The sequence below is a fragment of the Falco biarmicus genome, chromosome 3 (genome assembly GCF_023638135.1).
Source record: "Falco biarmicus isolate bFalBia1 chromosome 3, bFalBia1.pri, whole genome shotgun sequence".
Lineage (NCBI taxonomy): Eukaryota > Metazoa > Chordata > Aves > Falconiformes > Falconidae > Falco > Falco biarmicus.
In genome coordinates, this window is record NC_079290.1 from 120,312,661 (window position 1) to 120,325,926 (window position 13,266).

The window sequence follows — 13,266 nt, forward strand, 5'->3', positions numbered from 1 at the left end:
CCCCTCCCTGTGGGACAGGGCAGCCCCCAGCAGCACATCGGGGCTCCTGGCCAACGTGCAGCTGCTCCGATGTGGAGACCATGGTCACGGTCTGTGTCAGCGAGCGATGCAGGGGGCTCGGCTGTTCCCCCCACCTCGTGCCCACCCTCTGGCCGCGGGTGGCGGTTGCCCACCCCCGTTTCCCACCTCGGGGCACCCTCGTGGGGCAGAGGCGCAGGGCTGAGGTCACTCACTGACCAGCCCTTGTTCCTTGCACCACCACTTTGCTTGTGCCGCTTTGTTTTTCTCTGGCCTGGCCCTGCTCTCCTGCATGCGCTGGGCAGCAGCCAGGGGTCTGTCCTGAAGCAACCCCCCACCCCGTCCCGGGATCCCCCCCTCCGGCAGCCACAGGCTCCCATCGGTGCACACACAAACAGTGGGGAGGAACTTAGTTATCCTTTTATTTATAAACAAATCAACGTAAAATAAGTGCAGAGAAAAGCACTGGCTGACCCCGCATGGGGGCCTGTCTGCAGCGGGCCAGCGGGATCAGCGTCAGGTAAAAATGGGGGCGTCCCAGGACCGATGCTGTGAGCGATGGGGCTCTGTGAGCGGCCACAGCCCCCCTCGCTCCGAGCACGGTGGTGCAAGGGCAGGGACTGCAGCACGGACTGTGCTGTACAACAAAAAGCCTTTTTATTACTTTGGGGTTAGGTTTTTTTGTTTTTTTTTTTTTTTTCAACTTTTCCCCTTAGGGGTAAACCTGACCCAGTGCAAGAGACTGGAGAGTTGTTTGCCACGGGGCCAGTTCTGGTGCTGGCCAGGGCCCTCGCGGCTGGCACGGAGGAGGGCGAGACGCTGCTCTGGATGCAGAGGGTGAGCTAAGGACAGACGAAGGAAGTGCTTGCAGTGGAGCATCCTGTCCCGGCCCTTGGGTCACTGCAGAAAGGAAGCATGTGCGGCAGCGCACTGTGGGTGCATGTGGGGGCACACACCTGGGCAGCCCCCACTGCCCCCGCCAGCCCTTCCCCAGCTTGGCCTGGGCCGGGGCAGGCGATGCTCCAGGGGCCCGCGCAGCCCCGGTCCCACAGGCAGCCCTGATACTCCTGCAGCTGCAGTAACGTGTCTGGAGCAGCGGGTCACTGCTCAAGTGCCATCAAAAATAAATACATTAGACTGTCTGAAACAAATAGGTGCCCCGGGGTAGGGCAAAGCCCTCGCAGGAAGAGCAGCGCAAGGGCAGGTCACTGCACTGGGCTCCTCTGACCTGCCAGACCCAACACCCTCTCACACACACTGAGCTAGGACGGACCAAAACACCAGAGGATGGGGAGGGCCCCTGGGAAGACGAACCTTTGCATCTCTGGCTAAAAATCTCCAAGAGCTGTGAGTTCAACAACAGGTAGAAAAATCATTTCATCGTTTTAAACAGGCAACTCCTTATTGGAGAAAAAAAAAAACCAACCAAAAAAAAAAACCCTACTCAAAAAAAAAAAAAAAGAGAGAAGGATCGGTCGAGTCCTGCAGCATCCAGCCAGCCTCTGGCGCCAACCCCAGCCTGTCCTTGCCGTGGGCCCCCCAGACCCAGCCACGCTCCCCAGCTCTCTCACAGCTCACCCTGCGCTCCCGGGCAGCGCTGTGTGCTGCCGCACGGCCTCCCCAGTCAGAAATAAATACGGCTCCATCCCCAGCCCGGCGTCCCCAGCTGGAGGCATGCTGGGAGCTGAGGGCCAGGCAGAGCTCAGGAGGTGCGTGGTGCCCGGGCTGGGCAGCTGGGCTCCCCCAAGGCATGGAAGACGGGGATGGGGGTGGTCGTTGCTCTGAGCTCGCTGCGGTGCTACAAGGCTGAGTGCAGGTCGGGGGCACCATTCCCCCTCGCAGCCGGCAGCCCCCCACCCCTCCGAGGGGATGGGAGCCAAGGGTCAGCCCGGACAGGCGAGGCCAGGAGCGCACAAGCCACAGCGAGAGGGAGAGGAGGCAGTGTGAGCACCCAGTCCCCACAGGCTCCATCCCAGGGAAGCAGGAGCGGGAGCCCACGGAGAAGCGCTGGCTGCGCAGCAGGGAGAGACCCTCCGCTTCCAACAGGATGCCCACGACTTGAGTCCAGTGCGAAGCCCCAGGACAACTGTGCACCAGCCTCCTCCCGAGCACCTGCCGGGGCCTGGCCGCTGGTGCGGGGGCGGGTGGGTGGCTGGACCCCTGTGGCGGGGCCAGGCTGTCGGCGAGGTGTCCATCTGCGGCATAAATGGGTGTGTGTGCATGCGTACCTGTCGGCAGGCAAGCGCAGGCATGGGTGGCCAGGAGCGGAGCTTCCAGGGTCTGTCCTGCCAAGCGTCCTCTCAGAACTTGCCTTGCTTTAGCTTGTCGATGTGGTAAGTGAGCTTCAGGGCTGGCCCCAGCTTCAGCCCCATGTACTTCATCATCATGTCACTCCGCAGCAAGAGCAGGGCTTTGCCATCGATCTCCTGCAAGGAGGCGAAACGGCAGCACTTGTGACTACACCGGTACGGCCGACCCAGGCTGAGCCAGGCCGTGCCCAGCGTCAGGACAGCTGGGGGAGCACAGCTGTGGCAGCCAGGGCAGGTTGCACCGAACTGCAACATCCCAGCACAGGCATCCCTGTATCCCACCCTGCCTGCGGCACAGGGGTTCAGCCCCAACCCCCCCAGGTGGTGGGAAATCTGCTAGGTGATAAGGCACGAAGGAGCCATGTCCAGCTGGTCAGCAAATCCTGAAGGGAGGTGGGGAGGAAGGAAACGTGGGGGGTTTCCTTGACAGGGGAACCATCGAGGCAGTGGCAGTGCAAAGGGAGCAGCCTCTCACTCAAGGGCATTGTCATCCCACTGCAGGAGACATCTCCTGGCAGAGGATGCACCAGCCCTGCCAGCAGCCCTGCTGGGACACAACAGCCCTGCAGCCAAGGCTGAAGAAGGAGACAAGGGACCAAACCCCATAACCCCACAGAGGCTGCCACTGCATGCAAAGAGGGTTTCTGGACTTTCTAAGCAAAGTCCCAGCAGCTGGCAGAGCAATGGTGGAGCATCTTGACTCCAGCCAGGCTCATTTCAACATAACAGCTTTCAAAGTATCTGATGCTTTACAGCTGAGCCAGATGTGTCCCTCACTGAGGCTCAGGAGGGGAAGGATCATGAAGCTCGGAATAACCAGAGAACAGCTTTGCACTTAGCATCTGCAAGTCTAACTTTTCCAGTCCCTTGCAGCACTCCCTTCCTTGACTTAATCCAGGCTTGGTCCAAAGCTTTGCATGGGACAGGTTTCCAAGAAGAAAACGTTATTGGACTTATAAAGGAAAAATAAAAATCACAACTTCAAACAACAGAAAATCCTGTCCTATGTTGATGCTCAGTTAGGTCTCACACTTGGCAAGATGTCCAGTGAGCTCCAGTACCAGGTTTGTTCTGCTTTTCCCCTCTTCAGATGACAGAGAAGTTCTTCCTCAGGATTGCCAATACAGGGGACTTTTATCCCTTACAGAGCTGAGCACTCTCTTGTGTAATTAAAACAAAACACTTTCAATTTACTGGTGGTTCTAAAATAGAACTAATTAAAACAAAACAAAACGAGTGTTGTCCCAGCACAGACCAAGAAGCATCGCGTCCACCTCTCCTGCCTGGGGAAGACAGTTATTTTCTCATATGCTCTTCTGACTTCATGAGAACCACCAGCTATGACATGGACTTAATCAAAAGGCAGAAGGAAGACAAACTGTTTGACAGGAATCAGGACATGGAGCTGTCAAAATTTTTGTAGCTTTAGTTGTACAAACTCCATGCTATACGTCTGCAGCTATTTTACACATTTAAAGATATGCACCAGAACCAGAGCCCTGGGAGACTCCTTTTTAGAGGAAATCGGGGAGTTTAGCAGCTACACACTCAATGAATTCCACTTAGAACATGTTCCTTGCCAGGATAAATTTGCTATGAGGTGAATATTAAGACTCCAGAATGAACAAGGTTTTGTGTTTTCAGTGAGAGGGTTCAAATGCAGCGAAGAGCTGAGCTCCACCCGCAGAGAGGCAGCAGTGCTTTAGCTCCAGCTGGGCTGCGATGTCTTCCCCTTGATGATTTCTGAGTAAGAAGATCCCAAGCCTGAACACGATATGAGCAGGATTTATGAAGATGTTTTTCTTAGCACAAAACTTCAGCTGGTACAAAGTGCTGCTGACTCTCCTAGATTTTCCTTGTGTGATGATCTGCCTCCTCCCATATACAATACACACATATATATGTATACACATGCATATATATATTTATATACATATATACAGACATACTTACATGTTTTCGAAAGAGGTCAGCGTGGGGTCCCAGCTGTGGATCTGATTCTCGTATGAACTGCATCACCTCCTCCACCGTCCAGGACGAGGGGTCACGGCTGCTCAGCCGCGAGACGTCTCGAGACCCAAGGTATCTATCTGAACCTGGGGGGATGGTGAGACAGCAGCCGTTACTCCGAGCATCCCCACGGCACCACTCCATCAGTTATTCACCCTTAAGCTACCGCTCTGTCTCCTCTCCCAAAGCAGTGGCAGAGACAATGAGAAGGGCACGTCCCAGCTGTGCCCCAGAGATTCCTGCAGCGCAGGCTCAGCACCGAAGCCTTATTCCCTCTCCTTCGGCCTTACTTCTCAGGGCAGCCTCCTACACTGAGCCCTTTTCCTCAGTCTAAACCCCCATTTCCCCTTGCCCCCCTTCAGCCGAGTTTGCCCCCCCCCCCCAGTTCCCACTCTGCTGACGGCTCCCACCTTTGCAGAAAACAATCTTCCATTCCCACTTCCCTCCCTGTGCACTGCTTCTCCCCATGCTCCCCCCACTCCGAACACCACTTTTAGCAAATCTAACACGGCAAAGCTGGTTTACGTTTTCACCAGCTGCATTTTCTGATGGACTGAGCCCGTATGTGGAATCCTCTTGTCTTGAAGCACTGCCTGAACTAACAGAAGTCCTGCTCCTAACGTGCCAGCACTGGCTCTGCCTGCGTACACAGATGTGGGAGGAGGCACACGGATCAAGGCATCAGCAACCTGAGCTTTTTAGAAAGTTTGATTGATGCCGTGCACCTAAAATCACAACTTTTTTTGCAAACACCTGGATTCGACATGCTGCTTTACTCCGATGAACAGCTCTCCTGCCCCTATTCCTCCATACAGACACATGCCATCCACACATACACCCACCCTCCTGGCCGCCCGCTCCCAGCCTCATCAGTTCTCGACTCCCTGCCCATTCCTGATCCGTCCTCACAGACTCAAACACCCATTTACCACTTGACAACCCCCTGCCCACGCTTGCAAGTTCAGCTCCTGCCTTCTCCTTCCTCTCCACTGACTCCAGGTCCACCTAGTCACCACACCCAACGAGCGACCCTGCAAGCATCACCTCTCCGTATTTCCACCCACCCATCTGCCATGTCTCTAGAGCTACTGTTAAACCTAACAGACTACCTGTTTAACAGTGTAGAGGCCAGTCTCTGGTACTTGCTGGAGTTAGAAAGGTGTAACTGGAGTTAGACAAGCCCTTTATTGCCAAATTTACAATCAGAGGGCTGGCTTCTTAACTCTCTTACCCCCAGAGCTAAGCCTACGCAAGGCAGAGGTACTGCCCTGGGTGAGGCTAGAGGGTTGGTGCAGGTGCCTGTATCCTTGCAGGCGATAGTCTCTGGAGCTCCTGCTGTGGCTGGATGAATTGACAGAGTTCAAGGCAGAGTCCATGGGGTCCAGGCGAGGCTCCAAGGGCCCTGGGAGGCCATCTCCCAGAACAAAGGTTTCACCTGGAACGCACCAAGCTGCAGTCAGTGCACCCGAACGCCACGCAGCCCGAAGTTACGCTCGGTGGCAGAGAGCAGAACCGCAGCAAAGGCAGCGCTGGTGCACGGCTGCAGGTCAAACCACCACGTGGGTGGTCTCCTCGAAAGCACATAAATTAAACCAGGCACTGCTAAAGCGCCCCAGCCTGCTATTTGCCCAGCAAATGCCAGTCCGACCAGCTGGCAGTGATTATGGTCGGTACTGAGACTGGAGTAACAGCTCAGCCACTCTGCTAACGCCACCACCAGCTCCCGCCCGCAGTCCCGCGCCCTTGCTGCTTCCCGAGGCCCTTCTGCGGCTGTGAGCACCGCAGGGTCAGGTGGTGCAGGGCTGCCCGTTCTGGATGCCAATGGACACAGGAGTCACACAACAGCCCTGAGTGGGGAAAGAAGGCTCCCCAAGGGGTCAAGCACCGCACATCACCGGCATTAGTGTGTGAGGTAACGGACCAAGTGGTTGGAATCGTGGGGGATATTCAGCAAGACCCACGCTGTGGCCTGTAGAGCAGCACACGTGCAGAGCAGGGGGGAGCAGCAGGCTCCTCTGAGCAGCTCTGCTGCACTGTCACAGCCAGAGAGCACAGCCTGCTGATCCTCCTGCCCCAAAGGCAAGGTGCTGGTGACCAGCTGCTCACCCCTCCTGACCTCCTGCTGGGCCCTTTTCCATTGCCTAACCAAGTCAGTGACAACACCCTTTGCTGGGACACAGTGCTGAAGGGACAGGGCAGAAGGCTCTCCCTGGGCAGGGGTCCCACTGAGACTGGCTTCCTCACCTTCTCTTCCAGCAACACATTTAATTTCCAGCTGTCAATGGCAGCATCAGGATGGAGGCGCTCAGGAAACTATCTGGGGTGATATACTGTATCGGCTGAGCCAGCAGGATCTCCCTTTGCTGTTAAGACTGTGACAGCTTCATCCTAGGACCACGTGTTTGTAGATTTTACTATGGCACGCACAACCTAGTCTCAGCAAAGGTGGACCTGATGCCTCATGAGTCATCCTCAAATACCTGTGTTCTTAATTATTAAATGCCTGGCAAGTTCATACAGCCAAAGAGGAAAGCAGCTCCTACAATGAGGAGTATTGCCTGTGCACTCTAGGCTGGGCCACTGCATCTGGCTGGCAGCTGGAGCTCCTCTGCCAGCATCCCCAGAGACCATGAGGGCAGCTCACGGCCCTGAGCTGCTGCCACTCAAACACCGTGGCAGGTGACAAGGATGAAGAAACCTGAGCAACTGCCCCAGCCAGGCTCTGCATTTCTTCCCTGGGACTTCACAGACCACAGGAGCTGCAGATGAGAAGCCAGCACAGCTGTACTGAACCGGGATGGTGGCGAGGGTGCAGAGGTGATACTGCAGCCCATGAGACCCAAAGGCTGTTAAGATCTTCCCAAACTTGCCTGCTAAGCTGGTGCTGCCACGCTCCACTGAAGGGAGACGCAGCCTGCCAGAGCCTGAAGTGGTACATGAGTGTTGCAGACACTGGGCCCCACCAACTGGGGGGCAACCTCTCCTGAGGCACATTATTTTCCCTGGTTTCTATGAACTACAGGACTATTCTGGGAACTGGGAAGCTCTGGTTTCAGTGCTTCTGCTGTTTGTGTTTGAGCAGAGATCCCAGGAGTGAGATCAGCTGCAGGGAGCCAGCCCACACCTCCCTGGCTTCATCTCGTAAAGCCACAGGACAGAAACATCCCCCTCGCCCAGCTGTTCTGCAGTTCAGCAAAGCTGGTATGTGGTTATCACCTTCGCATCTGCAACCCTCCATCTCCTGAGCTGTCATCCTCCACTTGAGGCATTTCTGCCCTTCTTTGCTTTTAGGTCTCTGGGATGCTCTCAGAAACCAGCACCACATCCTTAAATCTCACCTAGAAACAGGTCGGGTGTGAAGACTGTTACTCCCCTGGTGACCTGTGTGCTGGCCTGCTTCCCACACAGGTAGATGTGTTTTCACCTGCTCCTCAAGCATAAAAGAAGGCTTTCTGACTTGTGACTATTCCTGAACAACTTTGGACCCCTCCCTCCACTCCTGCACCGCTTTGCCACCATCCAATCTCAGCACAAGGCTGGATGCAAACCCAGCCCTGAGCCGGCTGCTCTGGCTCCGGGGTGGACAGAGGTTCCCTGGCCCAGCCCAGCCCAACCCACACACACTCCACATGAGCTTCTTCACAGCAATGACATTTGGGCCCCTCTCCAACAGGACGGTTTTGCTTAAAACCCAAACCACTTCCCATTAAAGTGATGTCTGACTCACAGGGAAGTGCCGAGGCCTGAGAGGGACCAGCGGGCACAGGCCTGTGCTGCACATCTCCATCCTCCAAGGAAACCAGCACCCTCTGTGAGGTGGCACAAAGCTTCAACTTGCCAGGAAGCTCCAGGACACTCGTCCCAGATGTGCTGGGTCAGGCAAACACGCTCATCTAACCGCTTGTGAAGACCCCAAAGTTCACACAAGAGGGGATTTGTGTCAGCAGAAGGAATTTCTGGGCTCAGCTAGGGAAGTCTACAGCTTGGGAGGCTGGGAGACCACGTGAGCAGGTTCATGTCAGTGCAATGGATCCAAAACTCACCCTCAGGAAATATTCAAATCAACAATTAACCCAGTCGTTATTCTGATGTGAATGCACTGTGACACATTCTTCAAATAGGTGATCGTGTTCTCGCACGTGCTTATGACCCTCTGAAGAGGAGGATGAGGCCATGCCACTGGGGAGCACTCCTTTGTTTTGCCCCAGAGGCAGAACTGAAGCTGCATGTCCATTCCCAGGTTACCCACCTCTGGACTGGTGGGGTCCTGGCTGTGCTGCAAACATCGCAGCAGAGCTGGAGGTTTCTTGGTAGGGTCAATGCAAGAGAGATTTAGGATTTTCTTAAAAACACAACCACACAGAGAACTGCTCAGATGAACGATACCTCCAGAAAGGGGACAGGGAAACAAGGCAAGAGGGGAACAATTACTAGCCCTGTGAATCATCTGTAGCAGAAGGCAACACGCTTCTGCAAGCGGCAGGGCACAGACTGCATTCAGGCACATACGTTATCAAGAATCCTTTCACCCTTGATAAGCAGCTTCGGAGCGAGGAGGCGGTGGTTAATTCTTAGGCAGATTTTCTTATAGAAACTGCTAGTTTTAAATAAAGGCTTGCATTTAGAGCATTGTAGGAAAACATGCCACGATTAGTGGCAGAGAGGCAGGGAGCAGATAATTAAAGTTTAATTAAACAAATAGTGCTATAGATTCAAGAGTGCCGTTTTACTGCTAAAACATAGAGTTTGGCCACAAGCATAAATCTGATTTGCACAACTACTAAACACCCACTGTTTCCCACAAATGGTAGTCTTTGAAAAGCAGGTCCCCACTGTGCTGGAACTGCAGCTTTTTAGCAAAAAGCTACATAAATGCCACTGGATGCAAGAGGAAGAACAATGTAAGAAGTGAGATCCCCTCCTTATCTTTCTGACTTCTTGCCAAAGGCATGATGAACGAAGACATCCCACTGCTACTCACTGCCTTCAATTTGGCAAACTGGAAACTGTTCAGGCACTGCTGTCTGTCACACTGCTGAGGCCAGGCTGTGCTCTGCTGAGGGAGTTCATCACCGTGAGATGTACCTCCTTGCTCAAGAAATATTCCGTATCTGGGTATTTCAGCCTCATATTCTTAAAATATACCCTCTTGAAATGCAAATATTCCTGCTTGTACTTACATTTCATGGTGGAGCCTCCTCCATGAATAGGCTTTTAGCTGTGGGACAAAAATGAATTTCTAGATGGAATTTGGAACCGCACCTCATCTCCCCCTGCCCTGTACACCCCCTGCCTGGGCCAGGAACAGAACAAGACCAAGTTGCTGTAGGAAGTTCACACACCGGCAGAATCACCCTCATATGAAGGCACACTTTCTGCTCACTTGTACCTACTTCTACAGAAGAGGCTGGAGTATTCTGGGCATCCAGATGGCACGACCCATTCAAAGGCCAAGAGATAACTGAGTAGATTTTGAAGTAGGCTAAGAATCAGTCTTGCAGACAACCTAACTTCTCTTGGAATTACCCATTAAGGAAGCTTTGTCTCTTCGCTGACAACACCGAGTGTACAATATTCACCCAAGGCACCTTGGAGTACACCGCCACACTGCAGGAACAGGTGAACACTCCGCGTTCCACCTGCTGGTAGAGCACTGACTGGCTTTGCTGATGGTTACCTGTGTGCAGCAGCTGACACATTAGAGGAGAATGTCAAAACCAGCAAGGATGTGTATCTAGAGGTGAGAAACAGCCTGGGACTCAGGAAATAATTTTTGACTTCTCAGTATGCTGGAATAGATGAGACAGTCCCACAAATCACCTTGTTCTTCGCTTCAGCTACATGACAAACTTCCAATTTTAATCAATGTAGATACTACGGCCACTAGAAACTGTCACAAGATGCAAATTCAGATCAGCTGTGCTTAGATACGGGGCCAATAATCCTGAAGAGCACAGGGCACAGTGATGGATGGAGTCTAAATTATGCCACAGCGCATGGGAGGCTGCGCACTCTCAAATCTAGGCTCAACAAGCCAAGCCCAGCAAACTCAGCAAGAAATGGTGATTCAAGGGACAGCAACAGAGCACAAAGCCACTGAACTGTGAGCCCAGCCAAGGGTTTCCAGCAATTTTTTAGGGACACATTACAAAGAACAGAGACTAACACCTTGGCAGATTCCACCACCAATTAATTAAAGGGCTGCAGCAAGGTTAAACTTCGGGTCTGTGTTATGGAGTGTGGGCAGTTCAAAAGAAAACGGAAGGTGGAAGTGTATTTACTGAAGACCCCTGCTCAGGGTTCAGGTAGCCCCCCAACTACCTGGACCCCCAGAAATCTCCCACCTGCACGTGCAAGGGACACCTGCGGGCCACAGACCAAAGATGTCCCTGCAATTGCTTTTGAGAACGTGGCACAGCACACCTGCCCCAGTTACCCAGCAGCACTGCAGCCCCAATTTGATCTGGTTTCACTGGTGGAGCACATGCTAGTGAGACCCTCCCTGCTATTTAGGGAGGACTGTGAAGAACAAGATGGGATCCTGGGAAAGGGCAGCAGATTCCTGGCCGTACAGCTGCACATCAGCATCTGTACAATACACTGCAGCAAACCATCACGAAAAAATTCAGGGGAAGACTGACTGAAGCAACTGGGCAGTTTTATGACCGTTCATACCATGCATAGCAATGGAAGCTAAAATATGGGTAATTAAATCCCAGATTACATGGTATTAGATGATGACTATCAGAGTTAGAAGGAATTCTCCCTGCATTCCACATGCCTTACACAACTGCTTGGGGAACCTGCCCTGGTACAGAGTGGTTTCTTCTCTGTGAAACACCAAGCACCAAACCATGCCAGAGACAAAGCAAAACAGACTTCCTAAACCCACGGCTTGATTTGGCACAACAAATCTAATCCTGCTGTATCCGTTACAAGTCACTATAAACAACCAGCTTTGGGCAGAGACGCTGTGCTCACCTTCCAAAGGGTGACGATCATTCTTTGGTAACTTGGGGGAGAGAGGAGCACTGTATGGAGGGGAATCTTGGGAATATCGCTTTGTACCCCGGCCTGGTCCCTGCAGAGTGCCGTCTAACGAACTGCTTCTGTCTAGGAAAAGAGAACAAGCCCTATTTAGGAGTGGAGACTCTCTGGGAAATTCAGTCTTGCCAGAGTCACCTGAGACTTGCATGCATCTCCAGCTTGGTAACAGCCCATTGAAACTGCAATCCAGCACATCTGTCAGTGCTTAACACTTTATACTTTGCTTTGCAAGTTTTATCAGAGAAAAAGGGTGTTGAGAAACCTAAAGAAGAATCTTAGCCACGTTTTGCCATATTTCATCACAAATATCACCTCTGATTGACTTAATTCTATTTCTCCTCATTTTACCCCTTGGCTCATCCCCCACAATTCCTGCTCCTCCCCACTCTTCACCTTTCAGACGCACGTGATCCTTGGACAATTTGCAAACAACCCTTGGACGATGTGCAAACACCTGGTGCCACAGACCAATTTAAACCATACTCAAATTTTCAATCTTTCCCCAAATGGATCCCTCCAGCATCCCAGCTGTCGCTGTTGCTCTTCTCCAAATGCTTCCCAACGATGGGGATCTCCATATTGTATGCAGCAGACGAGATGTCAGGCTGGGCTGCGAGACGCCTCTTTGCAGGTGGCTCAAGGCTGCACACAAGTGTCAGTGGGTGGATGAACACAGAGAATGGAAGCGCTAACACTGATGGGAACAGCAGCCAGGCAAGCGATACAGGGGGTGGCAGACCATGCCCCAGTGAACTGAGAAGCAATGAAGAGGTCACCCACCAGCCACCACCTGCCCACATGGGCCACCAGCGCTCCTGGCTGGTCCCTGAAGCTGCCCCGAGCACGGGTGACACGTGTGAGCCTGCAGCATTCAAGGTGGGCGGGGAGAGAGGGGTGAAATGCTCGTAGACAGACGCTGGGAGCGGGACAACAGCACGAAGCTGCCCCAGCTGCGGGTGCGGGGCAGGAACGGGTGCCAGAGGGGTGACAGAAATACAGCAGGGAGGGACTGGGACGGGACACCAGGAGAGATGCAACACGCCAAACAAAGAAACGAAGGTACAGATGGGTGGGAAGCATCAGACAGTCACAATTTAGTTGGCTACAGAGAAATACAAAGGTAAATATCTGTTTATCAAAATCCTTTGGGGAAACGGAAGGTAAGCTGCTTATACCGAGCCCCTGGGACTCCCACACACGTATGACCAAAAATCACCGTAACGTTATTAGAAGGACAAACATTGTCCTCAGGACAAGTCCCTGTAAGAAACATTCACTGCCCAGAGAGAGATGGGAAAAACATGCTCTTAGTAACGCCTCTGGATATCTCTAAATGTAAAACTGCACGATCTTCTTCACCAAACAGTCACGGAACCACAACAAAAGGTGATGCTTTTTAAAGGTTTTACCAAGTTTTGTTTTGGGTTATTTTAAAACTGCTTGACTTTAAAAGTAATGCGAACACAGAAGGTCAGGTTATAGAAGATAATGCAGCGGATCAGAAGTGACATCAGTGTAAATTAATGGAAGGATAAACCCAAAGAAGCTCTGTAGCTAGGGTCTCTGATTTTAAAGGACAAATGCTAAGAAAATAAAGAAATGGAGTGATACATAAAGCTGCACTCAGCAGTCACAGTGTGGATCACCAGGAAAAAAGAAAATACCTTCAGTTCAAAAGAGGCCATAAACATCAAGAGTGTGTATCATTGATGAGGAAATAATCTGGGAGGAAAGGATCCCAAATCTAAGTAGATAAATGTTCATTTGAGAAGGGTGCTGAGAACAGGCAGATAATTTACTGGAGATGAAAAGGACCTGCTCAGCATGGGGTCCTATACCTCAGAGGATGGCAAGTACAGGGATGAACTGTTTAACTCATTCT

The 13,266-nt window shown here is 52.5% G+C and overlaps 1 protein-coding gene across 11 annotated transcripts in view; it reads right to left on the bottom strand.

Annotated features, from left to right (window-relative positions):
- Positions 1 to 420: 420 nt before the first annotated feature.
- SCMH1 (Scm polycomb group protein homolog 1) overlaps positions 421 to 13,266 on the bottom strand; it is a 71,579-nt gene continuing 58,733 nt past the window's right edge. For 5 of the 11 annotated variants that reach the window (XM_056331585.1, XM_056331591.1, XM_056331582.1 and 2 more), the window contains 4 exons: positions 11,319 to 11,450; positions 5,569 to 5,772; positions 4,281 to 4,423; positions 421 to 2,444 (listed from right to left, as the gene is read on the bottom strand). In XM_056331585.1, coding sequence (XP_056187560.1) covers positions 2,319 to 2,444; positions 4,281 to 4,423; positions 5,569 to 5,772; positions 11,319 to 11,450 — 605 coding nt within the window. In that variant the 3' untranslated portion in view covers positions 421 to 2,318. Of the gene's footprint in view, positions 2,445 to 4,280; positions 4,424 to 4,729; positions 5,773 to 11,318; positions 11,451 to 13,266 lie in introns of those variants that run through there. The other 6 variants (XR_008820738.1, XM_056331586.1, XM_056331587.1 and 3 more) reach the window with 6 other exon arrangements.